Below are 21,110 nucleotides of genomic sequence, written 5' to 3' on the forward strand. Positions count from 1 at the left end.
TAATCTCGACTTGTGGCTCCACACAGGGGCTGGTGCAAGGAAATCTGCTAGCCTGTCACGTTTAAGGATGTGTATTAATAGTTGTGACCTCTTTTAAGCGAAGGTTGGTTCTTGATACTGAAATATTACCCAAATAATAAGTATTACCCAAATACTATCACATATTTGTTAGCCGTAGCTTCTGCTGAGGTACAGACCAGTGAGGGTGTGAGGTACATGTGCACCCCCTTCACCCCAGAGAGCAGAACCCAGGCACAGATGGGAAGTGCCGTGACAGATCTGCGGTGGACGCTGATCTACACCCTTTACTCCCCCTTTTTCAGACCACTTGCCCCGCTTCCTTCCCCAGCCCTCTGCAGCGGGCCTGGCTGTATACCCCCCACCACCCCTGGACCGAGAGAAGCACCCACGTAACAGCCTTATATTTTATTTAGTTAGAGTTTAACAGTGGGCGCCCTGCTGAGGGGAACCCCCCCCCCACCCCTGAGGGCCGGGCCCTCGGCGCCCTCTTCCCACAATGCCCGGCGCCACAACACGGCCCCACGTGACCGGGGCGCCCATCATGGCGGCTCCCAGCGGCTGCCGGCCGCAGCCCGGCGGGCAGGGGGGCGCCGGGGCCGGGCCAGGACCTGGGGCCGCTCCGGCGGCGCTGCGGGGTCCCGAGGAAGACGCCGAGGGCCTGTACGTGGCGGTGGAGCGGTGCCCGCTCTGCAACACCACGCGCCGCCGCCTCACCTGCGCCAAGTGCGTCCGGGGCGGCGACTTCGTCTTCTTCGACGGCCGCGACTCGGAGAGGTACCGGGGGGCCCGGAGGGGGCCTCGGGCCTGCCCCGCCGCCGGCCCTGACGGGGGAGGCCGCGGGGCTGCTCCTCACACGCCCCCCTCGGGGCGGTGGGGGCTCGCCCGGGGGTCCCGGGGGGTGCCGGGAGTGGCCCCTCCGGTAACGGGGTCCCGGGGTTTGCTCGGGGGGGTCCTTGTCCCCCTGAGCCGGGAGGGGGGTGAGGGGGCCGGGGGCAGCCTGGGGGGCTGCGCCGGCTTCGTGAGCGGTGCTCGCCTGGTGAGGGATAAAGTGTGTCAAGTAATAAGGGTTATAAAGAGTTTGGGTGGTGCAGTACCCCGACTTTCCCTTGGTTATGTCTGTACAGGTGTAACCGGCAAACCGGAGACAGCTCCGGACAGTTAAGGGCAAAAACAATGGGGCACTGGAAATATGTCTCTGTTCTCAGAAGTATATCAAAACAGCGGTTAAAACAGTAGTTTCCTGAATTGTTAACCAAAATCAGGAAAGCATGCAAGAAAGCAGCACCTCTTCTTTTCGTTCCTGTTCATACAAATGGTCCTAATCGTGGGCCCTTTATAGAATCCAGAAATATTCCACTTAAGTTAATCACACCCCTTCCTGCCCCTTTTTGCAAGGAGTTGGCTTGGCAGGAGGGCTGCTGAAGGGGTGGTGGTCAACAAGACAGCCTCACTATGCGGTTCAGGTGAACATTTCCCCTCTGTAGCTCCTTTTCGGCTGCGAGACAAGCTGTCATTTCCAGCACGTCCATCCCAGATTCTTAAAAAGTCTGCCTAGCGCCGTCTCAAGAATAGCCCTAGTTTTTGGCTGTGTTTGTGGTCCTTGGTTTGTAGCTTCATTAACAGCTGCTGAGAGTGATTTCTTGAACCATTTTGGGAAGGCAGCGAGCGGTGTGTTGCGTGGAAGGGTCCTCGCACCAAACACTCTTCGCGTCTGTCTGCTAAATAAAAGAATAACCAGGGAAACAGTGGTGTCTTTCATCCTACCTTGGTTCTTTGCAACAAATCCAGGCAGTTTTTTATGGCAGGACGGTGTTTTCCTGCCATAAACTCTTCCTGTCGGTGTTTGCACAACAGAATGCATGACTGGACAATGATGTGCTTGTCTTACATTTAAGCAAATTGACCTTCTCAAGCATAACCCAGGTATGGAAAGCCAGCTCACGTCTGGATCTGTATCTGGAGGAGTGGACCCTTAACCCGTGCCAAGTTTCATAAAAGTAGATGGGAGTGGGCACAAGGTGGCAGGCAACATGAATCAGCCTGCAAAATTGAGGCCTGAGTCTGCCACTTTGATGGGTTTTCTTCTTTTGCCTGAGAGGCCGGGTCGTGGAACCACAAACTGTATTTTAGCCCTAAAATAGATGAAAAACCTGTGTGTGTGTGTGAGACTGCTCAGGGTTATCTGCAGTTTCCATGAAAAAATTGGGTTTGGAATTAGGAACATAAGCCAAGTATTTTTTCCTGCCCTTTCTGCAGCCTGAAGATTCTGGCTAACCGTCAGGCTTCATTACAGAAATCCAACCGCAGCATCCGTTGTAGCGGAGCCCCTGTCATCCTGTATTAACCAAGGCTCAAGAAGTTTCTCTACGCGCTAGAAAAGTGAAACCATAAAGAAGCAGTCCTAGCCAAAGCGCCGGAGGCAACAGCTTGTTTAAAAAAAAATCTCTTACGTTCCTCATATCTTCCTCATATCAGTGACTGCTGTCACTGCATCCTCCCGAGATGCATTAACTGTCCCGATCATCTCTGGATAGAAAACGTTCTGAATGATTAAGCTGCGTTTCTTGATTGTGGGAAAAGTCCCTTTTGTTTTTCTCCTCCCTTTTTTCCCCTTGGTCGGGACCTTGGGCTTGCTGTCTGGGTAATCCTCTCTTCTGTTCTCCAGCCTCCGTTGGGGCAGCCCCCCCGGACGCTGCGTTTCCCTGAGCTTTCCATCTCCTGCTGCTCGAAACCCTCCTACAGCAACTTCGTGTTCCTGAAGTCATGGACTAACAACACGAGAACAGCATCAGCGTGATCGATTGCAGCAGGAAAAGTTCAGCGTAGGGACAGAGCTTCGGAAAGCTTGCATTTCTTGTTTTTTTCCAAAGATAACAGAATCACTGATAGTTTGAAAGCGTGCTTGAAGTGTTTTATCTGCATTGTATGATTAATCCTTCAAGTGACTAATAGCAAAGTGAGAAAGAAATAGCCCGGCACCTCAGAGGGCAGTTTTCGTTGTTTCCCTCTCCGTGAGCAGCGAGGGGTTTCCGTGAATTTCTTGCGGTGTGAGCACGGCGAGGGAGGGAGCAACCTTTTAAACCGCGGCCGTGCGCCGTGGCGCGGTCGTGCAGGGACAGGTGCAGAGCTGGCTGGAGTTCAGGTTGTGTTTACTGGCGGCGGTGTTTAGTCGGTTACTTTGCGCCTTCTAGTAGTACCTGGGTTAATTTTAGATCAGCGTTACGGTCGGGCCTGGAGGAGGCCGGCAGGGTCACGACAAGGGCTTTGCTGAGGGAGCGGTGTGAGAAATTGAGCCGTGGGGTGCGTGGGGACACCCCCGCCTCCCAGTTGTCTTTTGGAAGTGTTACAGGCTGGAGGAAAACGTTGGTACCTCTCCTGTGAGAGGTCAAAGGGGGTTACCCGTTGTATCCAGTGATGTTCTACTCTTTTCTCGGGGTTTTTCTTCATAAGACAATAAATATTTTGAAGTTTTAACAGCAAGAATTGTTTCAGATTTCTTTTCATGGAACTATGTGCTAGTCGCTATAAAAGCTACAGGAGGACCGTCCACATCTAACAAAAATCACACCCTGCACCTGTGACGGGGGCAGACTGAGGAGCTGTTAGGATTAATTAGCGAAATACAGCTACAATTAAAGATGAGTAGTGCGGAAGTCCTGCGGTAAAATGATCACCGACTTCTTCTTTTCATTAGTAACCTGTTGTTCAAAGCGTCTTGTTCATTTCAGGACACTCTTCTTCCTCCCAGGAGTTTACTCCAGCCTGTCACAGACATAAAGCCTCAGATCACATTTTCCCAGTGCGTTCCCAAAGCACTGAATTGCTTCGCTTTGTGTGTTTGCAGGTAACAAAAGCCGAAGACGATACAGTTGTGCCATCTCAGCCCGTGTGCTTTCTCCGAGTTGTGGTTTGTGATTAGGAGAAGTGGCTTTTTGAGACAGCGGAGTTTTCTCCTAGCGAATAGGCCCAGCAGTGGATGTACCTGTTGCTGTCCTCAGCTCCTGCAGCATTAATCAATTCCTATAGATTAGGGAGTCCTTCATTCTCTTTTCTTTTCCCCTCTGACTCTGTACATGTGGAAATAAGCCAGGTAACCGCAGGAAATCTCAGGTTAATCCAGCCTGGAGGAAAAAGAAGCATCTGATGGATAATTTTAGATGCAGGTTTCTCCCCTTCTCTCAGTTTACATTTCATGGGAATTTCAGTAAGAGTCCGTTCAGAGCTTTGTTTCTTTGCCAGACTGAAGGGCTGTGGATATACAGAGAACAATGAGTTACGTGATGCAATGCAAATAAAAAAGGGGCTATGTAAGGAAATGTAAACGTCTGCTTAGGGGAGACCTGCTAAAGGAGTTGGTAGGAGCTGTTTGACACAGTTGCTGAAGTGCGTGGTGAGCTGTAATTCTTGCAGGCTTTCACAAACATTTCTGTCTTCCCTCACCAGCGAGAACTTAATTTAGTCCCAGACTTTTGACAGACCAACTTTCCACTAGTGTGCCGGACACGATTTGGGAAATCAGCCTCCGTGCCCGTTAATTAACCCAGCTTTGAAAAGAAGAATCGCCGAATTTCCGAGTGCAGCTGCGCGGTGTGGCCGAGTTAGTTCTGGTTGCGCCCGAGGTCGGAGGTGCAGGAGGTGTGCGTTACGGCGTCGTAAACACGAGTCGGTGCAGCGTGCTTGTGCAATTTCCACGATGACTGGTGGGTGAGGACACGCAGGACAGACGGATGACACGCGGGACGGACGGATGCTGAGCAGCCGGGCTCCGGTTGCACCGCATTCCTCAGGCGCACGCGTGGCCTCTGGCTTTTAGAGCAGCACCTGCGTTTGGGATTGAGCTGTTTTGGAAGGAAAACAGAGTTTTGGTCATCTGCGAAGGCAGCAGGCGGAAGTTTTTTGTTGTTTTAACGCTGCTGTCATCTGGCAGGGCGATTACACACTTTGTAAAACTGAAGCCAGTCTCCGAGCTTTCAGGTTCCAGCTCTTCAAGGGAAGAAATGAAGCGTTTTGGTTTTGTGGGGAATCAAATCCACGGGGTTGAGCAGAGAGAGGCCCCAGATGCCATCCTGTCAAGGCTGGCTTACTCTATGATTCTCTCTAAATAAAGCTTAGATAGCCCTGAAATAAAGGACTTGATGGGTTGTACGTGAAACTGTTAGGATGAAATAGTGAATTCTACGTGTTCTAGAGAAAAATATACTGAATTCTTTTTCCTTGCATGGATTTAACCCCAAGACACCCATTTGAGGGGTGGATCAGGATGGTGCTGTGGCATGGCAAGCACAAAGGAAAGTTGGGAGGCCATGCATGGCAGAACACAGCACACACTTGCTGTTTTTAGGTTGTCTACATCCCTTGGCTGTCTCTCTTGCTGTTACCTTTGTCACTTCATGCTTCGCTGTAATCTCTCAATATGCGTTGTTCATACACTGTTTGCTTTCAAAATGTTTCTCAATGTGCTGTGGAACATGGAGGTGGGCAGGACGTGGCTGTTCATATTCAGAGGATGGAAATGCAGGATGATGAACCCTAAAAAACTCCCTTCTGATCGCTTTTTGGCAGACCCCACACCTCACACATCCACTGGGGCAGACCTCAAGCAGGCATTTGGGTCGGGCACTTGTGATACCTATACATGTGCCCGGTAGAAACAAGTAGAAGAAGATGCAGCTTATGGCTGCTAATAATAATATAAGAAGGATTTGATTGTCATGTAAAAGTCTTGAGAGAGTACTGTCCTGTCTGGAACCATCACTGAGTAAAGTCTGAGACCCTTCCAGGTGGGAAGTGAGAAAATACAAAGCACAGCATGTAAAAACCTGCACGTCCCTGTACCAGAGTGGGTAGTACCACTAATACCATCTAATGCCATCTTAGGCTCACTGTGTTACTGTTAATTTCTCCGGTGATTAAAGGCTTTTCAAGCAGTGTATGTTTTTCTTTGTACACAAAATATTGATGTTTCTAAGCTACAAATCTTAGAGAAATAGAAGGTAGTTAAGGGTAATGCTTACAAGTTTGGTAATACAACATGCGGGTGTTTCCTCAGCTTAGAGGTTCTGTTGCTATTCCTGGCAGACAGGTGCTCTAGAATTCAGCAAGAGTTTCGTATATTGAGCTATTGCTTACAAAAATTAAGACAGATAGTTGAGGTTTAGAGACTCCCACAAGCTTCAGCCTTTTTATTGTTTCAGACGGCTTAAAATACCTTTGTGCAAAATAGCAATAAAAGCGTTTAATCTCTTCCAGGTTCTCAGACAAGAAAGAACGGTTGATGCATCTTAAAACCAAACAGAGAGAATTCCAAAAACAGTAAGTTGTAGTCATTGAATGAAAATTAATTCTAAGAATTCTTTTTTTAAAAAAAAAATGTCTCTGACACACTGTTGCTGGAGACAGATGTAGTCGAGATAAGTCAAATAACTTTCATTCATGTTTTTCCTCTAGTGTTTTGAAGGCCATGGAAGGCAAAGAGATAACTGATCAGCTGGTGAGTTATTCAAAGCATCCTATCATTTCTGAGCTCTCTGAATTGCTAGATTGTATTGTTTAAAGTTACATTTTACCTTGAGGGCATTGTGTTGCTTTCCTAAAAAGCCTGTTGTAAGCAAAAGCAAAACGGGCTCTGCAAGCAGAGTGCTCCAAACCGTCAATATTTTTAATTTACTAGATATTTGTTCAATAACTTACTGTACCAGTTGACTTTATACTAAGTATTCTGTTTCTTTGTGGCATTCTTCTGTGCACAAAACGGTATATGAAATATTTATTTATTGGTCTGATTCAGTTCAGAACATCCTGCTCCTTTTGCACTAAAGCTGCTGGCTTTGTTGTTAATCATTAGTCAGTGTGTTGGAAATGGCTTGTGCCCTACGGTTGCCGAATGTTCTTTTGCAGAGATGGAAAATAATGTCTTGCAAGATGAGGATCGAGCAGCTGAAACAGACCATTTGCAAAGAAAATGATGAAATGACAAGACGTGAGTAATGCCGGTGCCTTTGTAACATGTCAAACTGTGCCTTAAAGAGGGAAAAGTCAATCGCAGTAGATGTTAGTTTTTAAAAATAGGGAATTTCCGAGGCAAATCACTGAGTGGACTTTACCCTTTTTATGCTTGTGTTTTAATTAGAAAACAGTAGACATTATTCAGCTGGATGGAGATAATTCTGCAACAGCTTAAAAAGTAAATGCTTAGCAGCCTATGAATTTGGCTTTGTCCCTAGAGATGGCTTTATTCAGTGTAGCGTTTCTGATCGCTTCCTCTTGATAAAAAGGAGCAAACAGCTCTGCAGCTGTTACGGATTTCATCTAAGCGTTGAATTTTAACCCACACCTGTCTAGAAATCCTAAAAGTCCTGTTTGAGCAAGACCGTCACCAAAATATGGCATAGGCTGCTGCGGTGCTAACATTCAGCAGCTTCAGTTTTGAAACTCATTGAATATTTTACACGCAGGAGACTTGTAGAGTCATTTTTCAGAAAAGAATATGCAGCAGTCCTTACAACCTACGTGTAAAGGAGAGATAGGAAGCATGTGCAGAAGCGTATTGACTGAATCCGGAACGTTTTAATGACTTGAGATTCAAGAGGAGCCATACAAAAAGTATACAAAAAGCCATACAAAAAGCACAGGCGTGTAACTGAGAGTAGTTATAAAGGAATAGCGCAGGCTTGTAGTGATAACATCAAAAATGCTGAGGTGCAAAATGATTTTCATTTAGTAGGGAGGGTGGATAGCACAGTTTTAAATGTATAATAAAAAGATGAAGGAGTAGGCAAGCAGGCCAGTTAGTTAAGAGGAAAGAGAGTGAGTAACTGCAGAGAAGGCTGAAATATTCAGTGCTTTCTTTGCTTCATCTTCTAACAAAGGAAATGCGATCAGGTGTTTAGCCAGATTAAATTTGAGATTGAGAGAGGACTTCAGGCCAAGGAAAGAAAGCAGCCAGTTAAATATTATTTTGATTGTGTCTGTAGGGCCTTATCAGATTCACCTCAGGGAACTTAAGGAACCAGCAGCGGAGCACTTGAGAACACATCAGGGAGAGAGGATGTCCCAGGGAACAGAGTGGAAACAGCATCTGTTTGCAGGAGCCTTACACCGATGACACTGCCGTCCTCTTACAAGCCTCTGACCACCTTGTAGGTACCTAAGGTACCTAGAAGATAATTAAAAACAGTCAACACTTTTTGTTAAGAATAGGTCATGTCAGATCAACCCCTTCTCTGTGGGTCAAGTGGTGTAGTGGAGGAAGAAGCAGAAGGTGCAAGATACCTTGCTTTTGGGCTCTGTCTACCCCAAGATGTCTCATGAGCAAGCAAATAAATCAGTGCTGGATGTAATCGCTGCCAGGCTGACACAGACGGCTAGTAGGGCTACATTCAGAGCATGGTGATGCTCCTCCAGCAGAGGAGGTGAGGCAGGTGGAGCTCGGCAGGAAGCAGTTCCTGGCCCAGTCCTGTTTACTATTTTCCATAATGCCTTGTATGGTAGAATAGAAAGTGGAATGGAGGAACCTAAGGTGGATGACGATACGAGCTCAGCGGAGAACAGGATCAAATTCAAAATCGTGCAGGTAAATTGACTGCATCACCTGAAAGGAACAAAGGTAAGTGCACGTTGTTTAGGAAGGAGAACCACGTAAACCTGTGGTGGGGAATGCTGGCAAGATTTGACAGGAAGGGACCTGGGGAATTGCAAACTAAATACCAAATAACAATCTAGTGCTGCTCCAGAAGGGTTCAGACCTCTGTCAGGGTTGTACTAACACGGGCATTGTATTTAAGAAGCAAGCGCTTATCCTGCTGTGCTCAGCAGTGGCGTTGCCCCAGTGGGAGTCTGGAGCCCAGTTTGAGCGATTTAAGTAAGATACAAATCAACTGGAGAAAGTCCAGAAGGGAACGTTAGGAATAAAACACAAGCAGTGGCCAAGAAAATTGCTGTTTGGCTTACTTTAAAAAAAAAAAAAAAAAGGAAGGTGAAGAAGAGCGTTTTTTCAGTAGATAGAAGATTATTATGAAGGGAATAATAACTAATTGTTCTCTTTAGGCTGTGAAAAAAGGAGAAGAGGAAGTCAATGTGAGGAATTTAACCACCTTTTCTCAAAATGCAGCTCTGAAGGTGGCAGAATGTTAGAACCAGCTGGGGAGTGGAGCTCATCCACTCTTCCGTTATTCTATGAAATGTATTAATACTTAAATAGTTCTAATCTGCAGCTTTACTACGTAGCCAGTACATCAGGAGCTCAACCTGGTTCACTCTTAGGGAAGAGACCACGTTACAAAATGTGAACAGGTCCTTTCTCTTCTCTCGGATGTGGTGTAGATGGGTTTACTGAAATAGGAAACATTTCTAGATCATTGGGCTCCTGCTCTTTCAGCTGGCTCTCCTGGGTACTTGGAGAATTGGTGCTTCTTAAAATAAGGTTTTAAACGTGTGTGTTTTTACCTTCTGCCTGCAGAGAACAATTCAAGGAGGTGATCTTGCGAACGCCTGGCATGACTCTCTGTTGGGCAGAGACCAGCGTGCCTGTGCGTGCGTTTAGCAGGCAATGGGAATGCGTGGGGCGTGATGGTGTCCTGAAATACTTCTGGGGACAAATTTTTAATTGCCTCGTAAACTGGGTCATAAAGCGGAATTGCTGCGCTGAAAAAAGGACAGTTGTTTCTGCAGTGGGGCTGCTAAAGAGGAAACGTGTTCGCAGTGTTCTCCCTGCCTCTCAGATAATTGCTGTTGGCCCTGCAGATAAGGGAGCTCGCTCGCTGCAAAAAGTAGCCTTGCAAGTAGAACGTGAATGAAAATGGAACAAACAGACGTTTTATTCCTTCTTTGTTTCATATTCTCTGTGCAGAGGGAGAGCTTGGGAATGCGAATGCAGGCATTAATTGATTTTCTGTTGATATTACAGGAGTGCTTAAAAGAAACTGAATTGCAAGCTGGTACTTAGAAATTCTTGGTACTGTTGAGAGAAAAATTCTCCTGCAGTTCCTCCAACAGGGGGTCCCTTATTTTATGGACCTGAGGATTATTAGTTCCTACCTGCCTGGGGAAACCACTCTCACCAGCTTTGATTTGGGTCTTTACATCTCCCATGTATGAGATCATCTTTCCTACCAAACACTGATCAGATAGATGAGTAGAAGTAACTTCTACTAAGTTATTAGAAATAACTTATTAGTTATAATAAGCTGTTATAGTAATATAATGGCTATTTTAATATATAATTTCAATATATAATATATAATAGCTATTTCAGCAGTCCTGGGCTCCCTGTTTCCAGACCAGGGACCAGCTGGAGCTCTGTGCAGTTCCAACTCTGCAGGTGAAAACCAGGAGGAGCAGGGATGTCCCGTGCTGACTGAGCATGGCTGGGCACATACCAGGGGATGGGAACCAGTCTTGGGTCCCATTTTTCGTATGTAACTTCAGGTTTTGTGCTTCCCTTCTGGGAAAGCTGATGTTTTAATAGTCTGTAACGTGGCTTCTTGGAGTAGCAGATGCCACAGAGCATTGATATTGTAGCTCTGGTCTCATCTGTGCCTCGCAATCAAAATACATCAGAAAAATGATGTCAGGCTTACTGCCTGCCTTCTGTGCAAGGGGCAGTTAGCCCATTTCTTGATTACAGGAAAGCGAGTAGTCTGCTGTGCTCTAAGAGAGCATGACTAATGCTGTTTCTCTTCAGCCATAAAAACTGAAATGGAGCGACTAGTATATGGGGGCTCTTATTCAAACTAGGGTACATTACAGTTTTTAAATGTGCATTTGGAGACATTTTCCTGTGCTTTTGAAAGACCGAGGCAGTTAACTCGCCCTCTGCAGCACCATATGTTTGCAGAAGCGTTACTGCAGTGAATTATTTTATAGGAGAATCAGCAGATGCTCTTGAAGAATTTTTCTTCCAACTCCTAGCGTGCCTGATGCATGGAGGAAATTTAGGCGGTTGCAGCATTTCGTAAGCGTAACCACATTTGCCATTTTGTGACTGGAAAGGGAGTTTTCCCTTGTGGTAAGGAGAAGCCTGGGCCACTGGGATCCAAGTGCTTTAAGAGGACGTACGTTAGCAAAAGCCCGGATAACATAAGCTAATAGAAGCAGTGGTGCCAGAAACTGTGAATGGAGATGCTATCTGCACTTGATTTTGGCTGCAAGCAATGCGTGCCTTTTTGGCCAGCGTCGTGCAGGCATGTACAGTCAAGCTATTTCTGTCAGGGTGATTACCCCAGAAGTTTAATTAAACTGTGAAATCTTGGCTTTTCTGCTCCAAATCCAAAAATAGCTGGGTGAAAGATAGGGAAAGATTAACTGCGATTTCAGTCTCTTTTGCGATATTCAGAAAAGATTAAGAAGTTGTACCACTTAGCAGCTGGAAAACGTTAATAGTGAGGCAGGGTTTTCTGTTTTAAGCTGCTGTAGATCTTGTTTTCTATAAATATTAATCAAGCTTTTCTCGGGCTTACTACAAGTACCTCACAGCTCATTTTCCAAGGCTAACATCTGCTGCTGTCTTCACAGATGCAGAGGGGCTTCTGAGAATTAAAGAGGAGAACCAGAAGCATTATCGCAGGGCTCAGCGGCATCAGGAGAAGAAGGAGAAGATCCAGAGGCACAACCGCAGACTGGGAGACTTGGTCGAGAAAAAAACCTACGACTTGAAAACCCAGCACGAACATCTGGCAAACCTTCGGCGGACGCATATCCTGGAGCTAACGTCAGTCATATTTCCCATCGAAGAAGTGAAGACAAGCATGAGGTACGGGAGGCTTGTCCTTTTGGGCTCGTTTTTCCTAGCTTTGAACACTCAGAGGTGAGTCATGTAAGTCTAAGCTAGACACTCTGGCTCCCTTGGCATCTGTGGGGAGAAGGAGGTGGTTTCCAGAGGCGAAGCATCTGACCTAAAGGTAGAAGTCCAGAGTAGAAGAATGTGGAGGTGTTAGCATCTCCCCACTGAGAGATCTGAGGTATGTGTCCACTGTTAACCTTAAAAAAAGATCATTAAAAATCCCAGAACAAAGCAGTTTGGGGAATAAGGAGTTCTGCAGGAGTGTTTCTACAAGCGTTTTGCTCTCAGTGAAATCTGATTAAATGCCTGCCAAGTACGTTGGCGATTGTATTTTTGAACTTCTTTTAAAAACACCCTGTTCTTCTCTGCGTGCTCCAGAGATCCTGCAGATGTGTCTTCTGAGAGCGACAATGCTATGACCTCTAGCACTGTGAGCAAGCTTGCAGAAGCCAGGAGAACCACGTATCTCTCTGGGAGATGGGTGTGTGATGACCACAACGGGGACACCAGCATCAGTATCACAGGGCCTTGGATAACCCTTCCGAATAACGGAGATTACTCAGCGTATTACAACTGGGTGGAAGAGAAGAAGACTACACAAGGACCAGGTAAGGAGCCAGGGCAGAATTAAAGAAACACCAGTACAGGGATTAGTCCACTGAGAGCCTCTTCTGCAGGAAATGCTCGTTGGGACCCAGTGCAGAGTAAAAGAGAGATAAAGTTAATTATTCACAGTTTTGACATGGTTCACATGCTGTCGATTTAACAGGAATTCCAAGAATTACTATTTTCTACCGGCTTCTGACAGATTTCACTGTAAATGATTGCCGGATTCGAGCAGTTCTCAGTACTGACAAATGACATTTTCCAGAGTAGACTTCAGTAACACATTAACACACCCACTGAGGCTTCGTTTATAATGAGACTTTCACGATGTTTTTATTTCTTTTAGATATGGAACATAATAACCCTGCTTACACCATCAGTGCTGCATTGTGCTATGCAACCCAGCTTGTTAACACTTTGTCTCTCATACTTGATGTAAATCTTCCCAAGAAGCTCTGCAACAGGCAAGTAAATGCAAGCCTCTAAGAAGGCGGATCAGTGACCACTTCTGAACGATCTTAGTTCAGTTTGGTTTTCTGAACAAAGTCATTATTTGGAACAGCTTTTATGGTAATAGCTGATGGCTCCCTTTTTTTTTTTTGGTGCAATTTAATTTCACAGGGAGGTCTAGAATTTAGACCACAGTTAATCCTCCCTCCTATCCTCTCTTTCTGTGTCCTGAGAGCACAGACCAACCATTGCAGTTCAGAATGACAACTTACCAATCAATTTATTTAGCGTCCTCATACTGGAGTGAAATATGACAGTGCATGAATAGCACTTTTCATTTTATGAGACCCTACTGTGCTTTACAAACTCCCAGCCCAATTCAGCAGCTCTTAGTCATCCGGAATAGCTCCACTGCATTAAGAGATGTAGAACGAGGCCTTATAATATGGCATGAGAGCAGTGTAATTCTCTTTGAGCTAAAACGCTGATGGGGAACGTAGCTGGCTGTCAGACGTTTGGGAGCATGCGCTTCTATAAGCCCCAGTTGTGATGAACAGCACTGTTAGGTTCTTAAGGTCTACGCAGAGCAGGTGGGATCCATACAGAAGTTATTCTGAGGAAGCTGTGGGCTTGGTTCAGCTTCCAGGGGTCTCAGCTATGCTGCTGAGATTCTTATAAATTTTTAAAATAGCAATGGCCAAAGTGAGGGCGCAAACGTTGTGTAGGGCCTCTGCAGTTTTTTATGCTATTATTTGGTTGCTCAGTCATTGCAGGAAGAAAAGGTTGGGAACAGGAAATGAGGCAAGATTTGAAAGGAGAACCACAATGGCTTGGCCACAGTGGATCTTTGAGTTTGTGTATGGTTCACATCACCTGTCCTGCTGAAACCAGTGAGATTAGGGCAAGCTGTGCTCGTTGATAAAATTCCAAAGGTCTCACGAGGTGAAAAAGCGATCTCCTGAGCACTCTGTAGCTAGTTGTACAGCTTAAACAAGTGCTCGCTGCAAAGATGCTTACTCCAGGATCTGTTAGGAAGCCGGGGTACAGAATGCTGATGTCTCCAGGAGGTGCCCTGTCACAGCCTGTAGCTTTGTGCATACGTGTGTGTGTGGTCTTTCAACAGCGAGTTCTGCGGCGAGAATCTCAGCAAACACAGGTTCACGCGAGCAGTGAAGAAGCTGAATGCCAACATCCTTCACCTTTGCTTCTCTCAGGTAGGGGGAATGAACGTATGGATTCTTTAAATAGCTTTTAAAATGTTAACTGTGCCTGCAGGTTTCCTCCAGTAGCTGATCATGTCTTTTTTTTTTTCTTACCTTCTCCATGGTAGCATGTAAATTTAGATCTGTTGCACCCACTGCATACGCTCAGGAACCTTATGTACCTGGTGAGCCCAGACACTGAGAACTTGGGCAGGTAAGAAAAGCAGTTTGTGAACACACCTGTAAGTGAATCCCTTTTGGAGTTACGCGTTTGCATTGTTATTCATGAGGGAAATATATTTTTTTTCTGCTTCTATTCTGCTGTATCTATGGATGAGTCCTCAGCACATCAGGCTGGTTATAAGGAGGAGGCAGGAAAAGGCAGAAAAAGGGGGTTCTGAGAAGGAAATCAGATTTCAGAGACATCTGTATGCTGTGGTTCTGCATGGAGCAGGCTCAGCTGGTGGTGTTATGATTGACTGTGTGGGCTTGTTTCTCCTGGGCTCAAAAGCAGGAATTCCTTCCCTCCGGAGGACAGCAGCACACATCCCAGGCTTTCCCGAAATACTTTCAATGAACACCCTAGGCCAAAGTCCACACTCAAATAGTAATAATTTCTATGTACGTTAAGATTAAAGACAACTTTCCTGTTAACTTAGCATGTGATGAAAAGAACATCAGTTCCTGTAGGCTGCACACGCCAGGCTCAATATTCTTCCTTTCTTTTTACAACTTAAGTGTAAGAAAGTCAACATTGATTTCCTCTTGGGATAATCCAGTCGCTTGTGCCCGAGACAGTCTGCAAATATTTGTTTATTCTACTGCTTTATTCCCCCTCAAACACACGAATGTTCTGACATCTACTTTTCCACTTTGTTCTAGTGTACAGGACTAGTTTTATTTAAAAACCTGCAATATGGAGCTGAATTCATGCCTCTACAAACTTAACCTTATGTTCAAGTACATCCCTACTTAGTCAGCCTAAAGCTGCGGGGAGCCAACTTAGCTCAGTTTGGAAAAAATGATGTGCTTGCTGCTGCTTGTCTGAAAGCAAGGAGAGGGCAGGAAACACCCAGAGAGTGAAGCACTGTGTCCTGGAAAGCAGCTGCTGTAAAGGATAAGTGCCACAGCGGACAGAAAACTGAACCTGATGGTTCCTTACGATGGGAAGTAAAAGGCCTGAGCAGAGAGATGGGTCTCACTTCGCATCAGTTGGGTCCGCATGGTAAAAGGAGAGGTTACAGGAAAGTGGGAACATCAGTGCAGAAGCTAGCCAGCACTGAGGGGAACAGCTTAGTCCGTATAAAACGCTCTCATCTCTCTAGAGAGGAGATTGAGAGAAGGCTGTGGCTCAGGACGGGGAATGGTGGAATGCCTTGACCTTTCCTAGAGAGGGGGTCACACAAGATGATCTAATGCACCCTTCTGGCCCTAAACCTGATGACTGTCTTCCTATGTTGCCTTATTAACCAAAACGCTGTGCCAGAGGGCAGCGCTTTCCTTCCTTTCTGTGTGATGAAAGAGGAGCAAGTGTTTACCTTTCGTTTCTCAGCTGTCTGCAAAGTTTGCAGCAATCAGCTGGTTTTATTTTCCTTCAGACTTCTAGGCCTAGAGTTGCCTGATAGCCTCTATGAACTACCATTCATATAATACATATACATATAATACATACAATTTTATCAAGCTTTGATTGGTTGGATTCAAATTTTCCATGCTAAATTGCTGCCTCAGGCTTCCCCATAAGCTTGGAGAACCACAGTGGAGAAACCCCATTACCCACGTTAACTTCTAGCTCGTGTTACGCTGAGAATCTGTAAGCTTTGTGCTCTGGACTGAAACTTGTTTGACAGGGACCTGCTTGCCGTGGGGACTCGGCTTTTCACTGCCTCCGTGAACCCCTTGCTTTCTCTGGGGGCTGCTCACAGGCCTCTGAAACTGTCAGCGGATGCTTAGTAAAGATCTTTTGGATTTGATCTCCCTGTTCTCTGGCGCAAGGCTGAGGGCCTGGGCAGGATGCAGTTGCCTCTCCAGCCAGGCAGTGGCAGCAGGGAACTCGGAGTCAGAGACAGAAGAGATGAGTTTGGCCAGGACCTCTGGAGATCTTATGCAAAGCCCCACTCGAGGCAGGGTCAGGCGGAGCAAGTTGCTCAGGACCGTGTCCAGCGGGGTTCTGAATATCTCTGACGACGGAGACTCCACAACCCCTCTGGGCAGCTGGTGCCAGCGTTTGACTGCTCTCCCTGTAAAAAAAAGATCTCGAGATCTTGCTGGGGGCGAAGCGCTGCTGCGGGAAGCGTGTTAGCGAGCTGTGCCAGCTGTGTGCTGCGGGCTGTGACCTACACCCTGCCCCTGGCTGGCAGAGCTGGCCCGGCCGGAGCTAGCGCTAAAAATAAAAGCTGCTCCACGTCAAGCCGAGATTCCCACCAGCGGAGCTGTGAGTTGTTATCGATAGCTTTTTCTTTTGGGTGTGTGCTTCACCGTCCACTGCCAAGGTGAAAGAGCTCTTCCGCCGTCCCTGCTCCGTGGACTGGAACCCAGCGATCGCTCCCTTGGCTGACCGCCGTCCTTTCACCATGGTCGTAGCGCAGTTCTCTCTGTAGCCACCGAGTTTCTCTTTGCCAGTTTGCCAGTTTTTTCTCTTTTTGCCAGTTTTTTCTCTTTGTCTCTGATAAAGACAGAGGTGTTTGAATTCCGTACCGTACCCATGACAGAGCAGGCTGCTTTGGCACGCCTGGGACTCGCACCGGTGCAGTGACAGTCCCCCTCCTGCACGGTACCCACAGGGCTGACAGCGTTGTGTCCGTGTTCACAGGTCTGGGCCTTTCGAAATCAGCGCTGATCTCGAAGACTCCATGGAGTTTGTGGACCCCAGCGCCGCCGGCGAGACGGATGAGAGCGGAGACGAGCACGTCAGCGATGAAGAGACGGACCTGGGGACAGACTGGGAGAATCTGCCGAGCCCCAGGTTCTGCGACATCCCCTCCCAGCAGGTGGAGATGCTGCAGAGCCAGAGCACGCAGGCGTCTCAGCCCATCGCCAGCAGCAGCGCTGGCGGCATGATCTCTTCTGCTGCTGCCTCAGTGACCTCGTGGTTTAAGGCGTACACTGGACATCGCTAACGAGCACGGGAAAAGGATCGTAGGGTGTGAGGAAGGAATCCCTCCCCAACAATGCTGTAGTAAACCTTACATATTCAGTTAAGTAGTGCCTGGAACAAAGAAAAGGTCAGACTTTACATTTTGTAAACCCGCAGAACCTTTTTATTTACCCACGATGACTGTGATGGTACCCTTTTGTAAATTGGCTCGCCCCATCCTTCCGACGGGTTCTGTGAGGGCACTTTGTGTCTCGGTTCCGTCTGCATTGTTGAGTGTCAAGGAAGGAGGACCCAGCAGGCTCCAGCTCTACTTGCTAAAGAAGAAACGGATTTTGGAGTGTTTGGATCCGAATGAGCACAGAGGGAAGGCTGCTCAGTGTTCAGTCAGGACAGTGGTGCAAATGCAGTTCACGTTTTCTTAACTCCTTACAGGGTTTATGTTTGCGTGTTTTAAATCTGTCTTGCATAATGCAGAAATGCGTATTTCTAAATTTTTTTTCATTCAGGACATGAAAATTATGCATTTTTAACATGTTTTCTAATCTCCGTTGCCATATTTTTAATACAAAGAATCAGCATGGGCAGGAATTCACACAACAAATTGCTCTTACTTTAGGTTTGGTTGTGGATCTTTGTCCAGTTTCGCCATAGAAAACTGGCTCGTTTCATGCTGTTTCCACTGGTAGGCAGTCTGAAAGTTTCGCGTTGTGCTGCCCAAAGCACACAGGCTCTTTACTCCTAGTATCATACACCAAAGAAACACTGGACATTCTCTAAGCTAGACCCACGTTGACGCCGATACAGGTTTGCAATAATATCCATCAGTTACACCATGTTGCCACTTTTTAATAGTAGAAAAACCTCATTTCAAGCTCGTTTGATGAAGTCACGCGTTCTCCACACTACGTGCGTTGTGAACCCTGTTGTATTTTATGTTTCTGCTGGGGTTTGCTCCTTCCCTGTTTACTGAATGCCAAGAAGTTGATTCCATTTCACTGCAGAAACGCTCACAGCGCAGCTGGCCTGCTTGTAAAACCACAGGAGGCGTGATACTGACAGATGCGTTCGCTAACAAGTGCTCCCCGCTTCCTCTGCCTTGCGGTATGTATGACTTAAAGATGGCTCTGCTCGGCGAGGCTTCCGATTTACGGTTTACATTTTATAGAGCTGGGACGTTTTACTTCTCCGCGGGGCAAACTCGTGTAGAAGCATCCTCCCACCCCTCCGAGATGGAAGATTTCAGCCGGTCTTCCCTGCCGCTCCCCCGTGGCGATGCAGCTGCTGGCGTGGCTGATGCACAAGCCACATGCCTGGCGTGCTGGCACATCCGAGGCAGCGTCCTCATGCGCGGTGGAAACCCCAGCTGCAGGCCGCCTCACCCGGCCATCCCATTCTCTGTCGAGCATGTGGAGTTTTTTGGGGCGTTTTGGGACAGTTTTGGGACGCCGTGGGTCCTCCCCAGGCCAGCCAGCACTGCCACCTGGCTCCACGGAGGAGCGGGTGGAAGAGCAGCACCAGTGCTAACGCCCCTGTGCCCCGGCGAGCTCCGCAGCAGGGACACCACCTCAGTACTGTGCCTCCCCGCCCTGTCCCTCGTCCAGCAGCTTTCTCTTTGGCAGTGGGGATCCGTTGGTGGTGTTTTTTTTGCTGGTGGTAGCTGTTTGTTGGGTTTTTTAAACCAAAGACCCTGAGCTCCGCACCGACAGCATGCATGTCGGTAGGCGAGGGCCCCCTCGGTGCTGCCATTTGGTTGGTCTGAGCCCAAGGTAGGGTCGCGTCGGGAAACAGGTAAGAAATCAGCCGAGACCCCGTTGGCTACTGCGGTCTGAACTGGGACCGTGCCCAGGACAGGGGCAGGGGGAGGAGGCTTCAGTCACTGCCCAGCTGACAGCACTTTATTAAACAGTCGCAGCGACCGGACCCGTCGCAGCTCTGAGCAGCCAGCACGTAGCAGTACTGCGTGTTGGGCTCTTAGCATTGCACAACCCGTTTTGGATCCTCATTTATTTTGCACTGGACCCCACCATAGAGAGATCTTCCCTCCTTTTTTTCTTTTTTTTTTTTTTTTTTTAATACACATTTCAGTCGCTGTTTCATTGCTACCTTTGTGCTACGTGGAACCCTAGAGGCCAGGCCATGATTCAGCTTTGTATGCTGTCCTTGACTTATTTAGGGGAAAATAAAAACAGCACCACGAGAACCTTTTAAGCCATATACTTCGTACCCATCGTGTTTTCCAAATAATTTATTTCCAACCATGTCATACTCTGGAAGTGCACAACGGCACTGTGAGGGTGTAAAAATGCATCGAGATAGCTCCTTTCGAGAGATGTTTTTGTAACAGAATAGATTGTGGGTTTTGTTGTTTTTTTTTAAAGTGTTTTGCACATGTGTAGCTAAGGAAGAATTAAGTGTGTGTGTCCAAACCTTGAGTGCAATCGACAGGATTAGTTTTCCAGGTTGTTTGGGGGGCGAGGGAGGGAGGCAGTGTCTGTAATTAGAGATAGTTGGAGACAGCCAGCTGAGAGTTTACAAAACACTTTGCGTAGCACGAGTGCAGGAATTTCAGTGCAGGCCGTGACTTTTGTCCGTGAGCAGTGATCCGGCGTGGCCCACGCGAGCTGCCAAGGAAGAGCCTGATTTCGGAGCCCAGCCCTCGGCTGAAATCGGGTGCCTTCTGCGGGTCTCGGACGGGACGTGCGGGGCTGGGTCGTCACCTGCAGAAACTCGGGGCCTCTCTCTGCAACTTCCAAACTAGATGTAACTAAACACAATTTTTTTTTCTAAATTTTATTGTATTATTGCAATAAATCTTTAACAGTAATTTTTTTTAAAGTTGTATATTTATAATTGTTACTCCTCTGTGGTTTGTCTTTAAAACATGCTGGGGAAGTACACAACAATTTCCAGCCTTCACCGCCTCCCGGGCACTGGACCTGTTACAGGGCCATCATAAAGCAGTAAAATATGCAATGTGAGTATAAAAAAAAAATACTCTTACATAAAATAACTGCATCTCCAGGGGGGCAGGCAGAGAAGTCCTGCGAAGCGCACACGTACACCTCTGTACTTGTAGACTGATAAATTGCCTGTAGGCCGGGCTTTGGACTACTCCAGGGTTGGGTGCCAATTTTTTGTACGTTGCCAAATGCGGGTGGGGGGTTAATTTGTTATTTCAATTATTTGTTATTTTGGTTGGTTGTTATTTTAGTTCCTTGTTATTTTAGTTATCAGGTTATTGGTGCACACAAGGGAGCGCGCTCCTGGCTACGGGGTCATTGTGAAAGGCCGGGAGTGTGCGTGCGAAGGCAGGCGCCTGTCCTGACGGTGAAGGAGGGAGGCGAAGCAGCTGCCCTGCTCCGTTTTGGGGCCAGCAACCCTCCGGGGAGGACGGATACCTGTGAGCCCACAAATCGCTCAGCTGAGCGGTGACGGGGAGCTGGTGGGCACCGAAGAGCCCTGCTCCGGGGAGCAGAGACGCGGCAAGGAAAGGGGAAAAGGTGCAGAAAGAGGCAGGATGAGCGAGAGCTCAGCCGCAGCCCTCAGCCGGGGGCAGTTTGCTGGTGCTCGGAGTCCCCCGGAGTTTGACGACCACTTGGGAACGACGGAGGCGTTACGGATGTTTCTTCACAGGCAGAGCTGGAAAGCCAAAGCCAGCCCCGGCTCCAAGCGCTGCGGGCAGGGAAGTCGACATCTACTGAGTCCTCTAAAGCCAACGCTGAACATTTTTTAATATCACCTCTTCTGGGGGGGAGGAGGTGCTCATCTCACATCAGCTGCTCCCTGAACGGCCTCTGAAGAACCAGAAACCTACCCCTGATGTTGCTGCTTTTAAGAACTTCTTTAAAAAGCAAAGGCACCTTCAGTACAGACCACTGCTAGATGCTAAAGTTTGTTCTGCGGAGCAATTTTTTACTCATAATGCTGTGCAGCAGGGATCGTTCAGCAAATAACA

General features: G+C 47.4%; 1 protein-coding gene across 1 annotated transcript; it reads left to right on the plus strand.

Moving 5' to 3' along the window:
• Positions 1 to 502: 502 nt before the first annotated feature.
• ATG14 (autophagy related 14) lies at positions 503 to 19,979 on the plus strand. The gene is made up of 10 exons (XM_048066223.2): positions 503 to 795; positions 6,271 to 6,333; positions 6,469 to 6,511; positions 6,919 to 7,000; positions 11,533 to 11,770; positions 12,179 to 12,408; positions 12,753 to 12,870; positions 13,980 to 14,070; positions 14,187 to 14,272; positions 16,871 to 19,979. The coding sequence occupies exons 1-10, from the start codon at positions 518 to 520 to the stop codon at positions 17,175 to 17,177; spliced, it is 1,536 nt and encodes a 511-aa protein (XP_047922180.1). The 5' UTR covers positions 503 to 517; the 3' UTR covers positions 17,178 to 19,979.
• The last annotated feature ends 1,131 nt before the right edge of the window (positions 19,980 to 21,110 follow it).

Source organism: Anser cygnoides, chromosome 5, assembly GCF_040182565.1.
Source record: "Anser cygnoides isolate HZ-2024a breed goose chromosome 5, Taihu_goose_T2T_genome, whole genome shotgun sequence".
Lineage (NCBI taxonomy): Eukaryota > Metazoa > Chordata > Aves > Anseriformes > Anatidae > Anser > Anser cygnoides.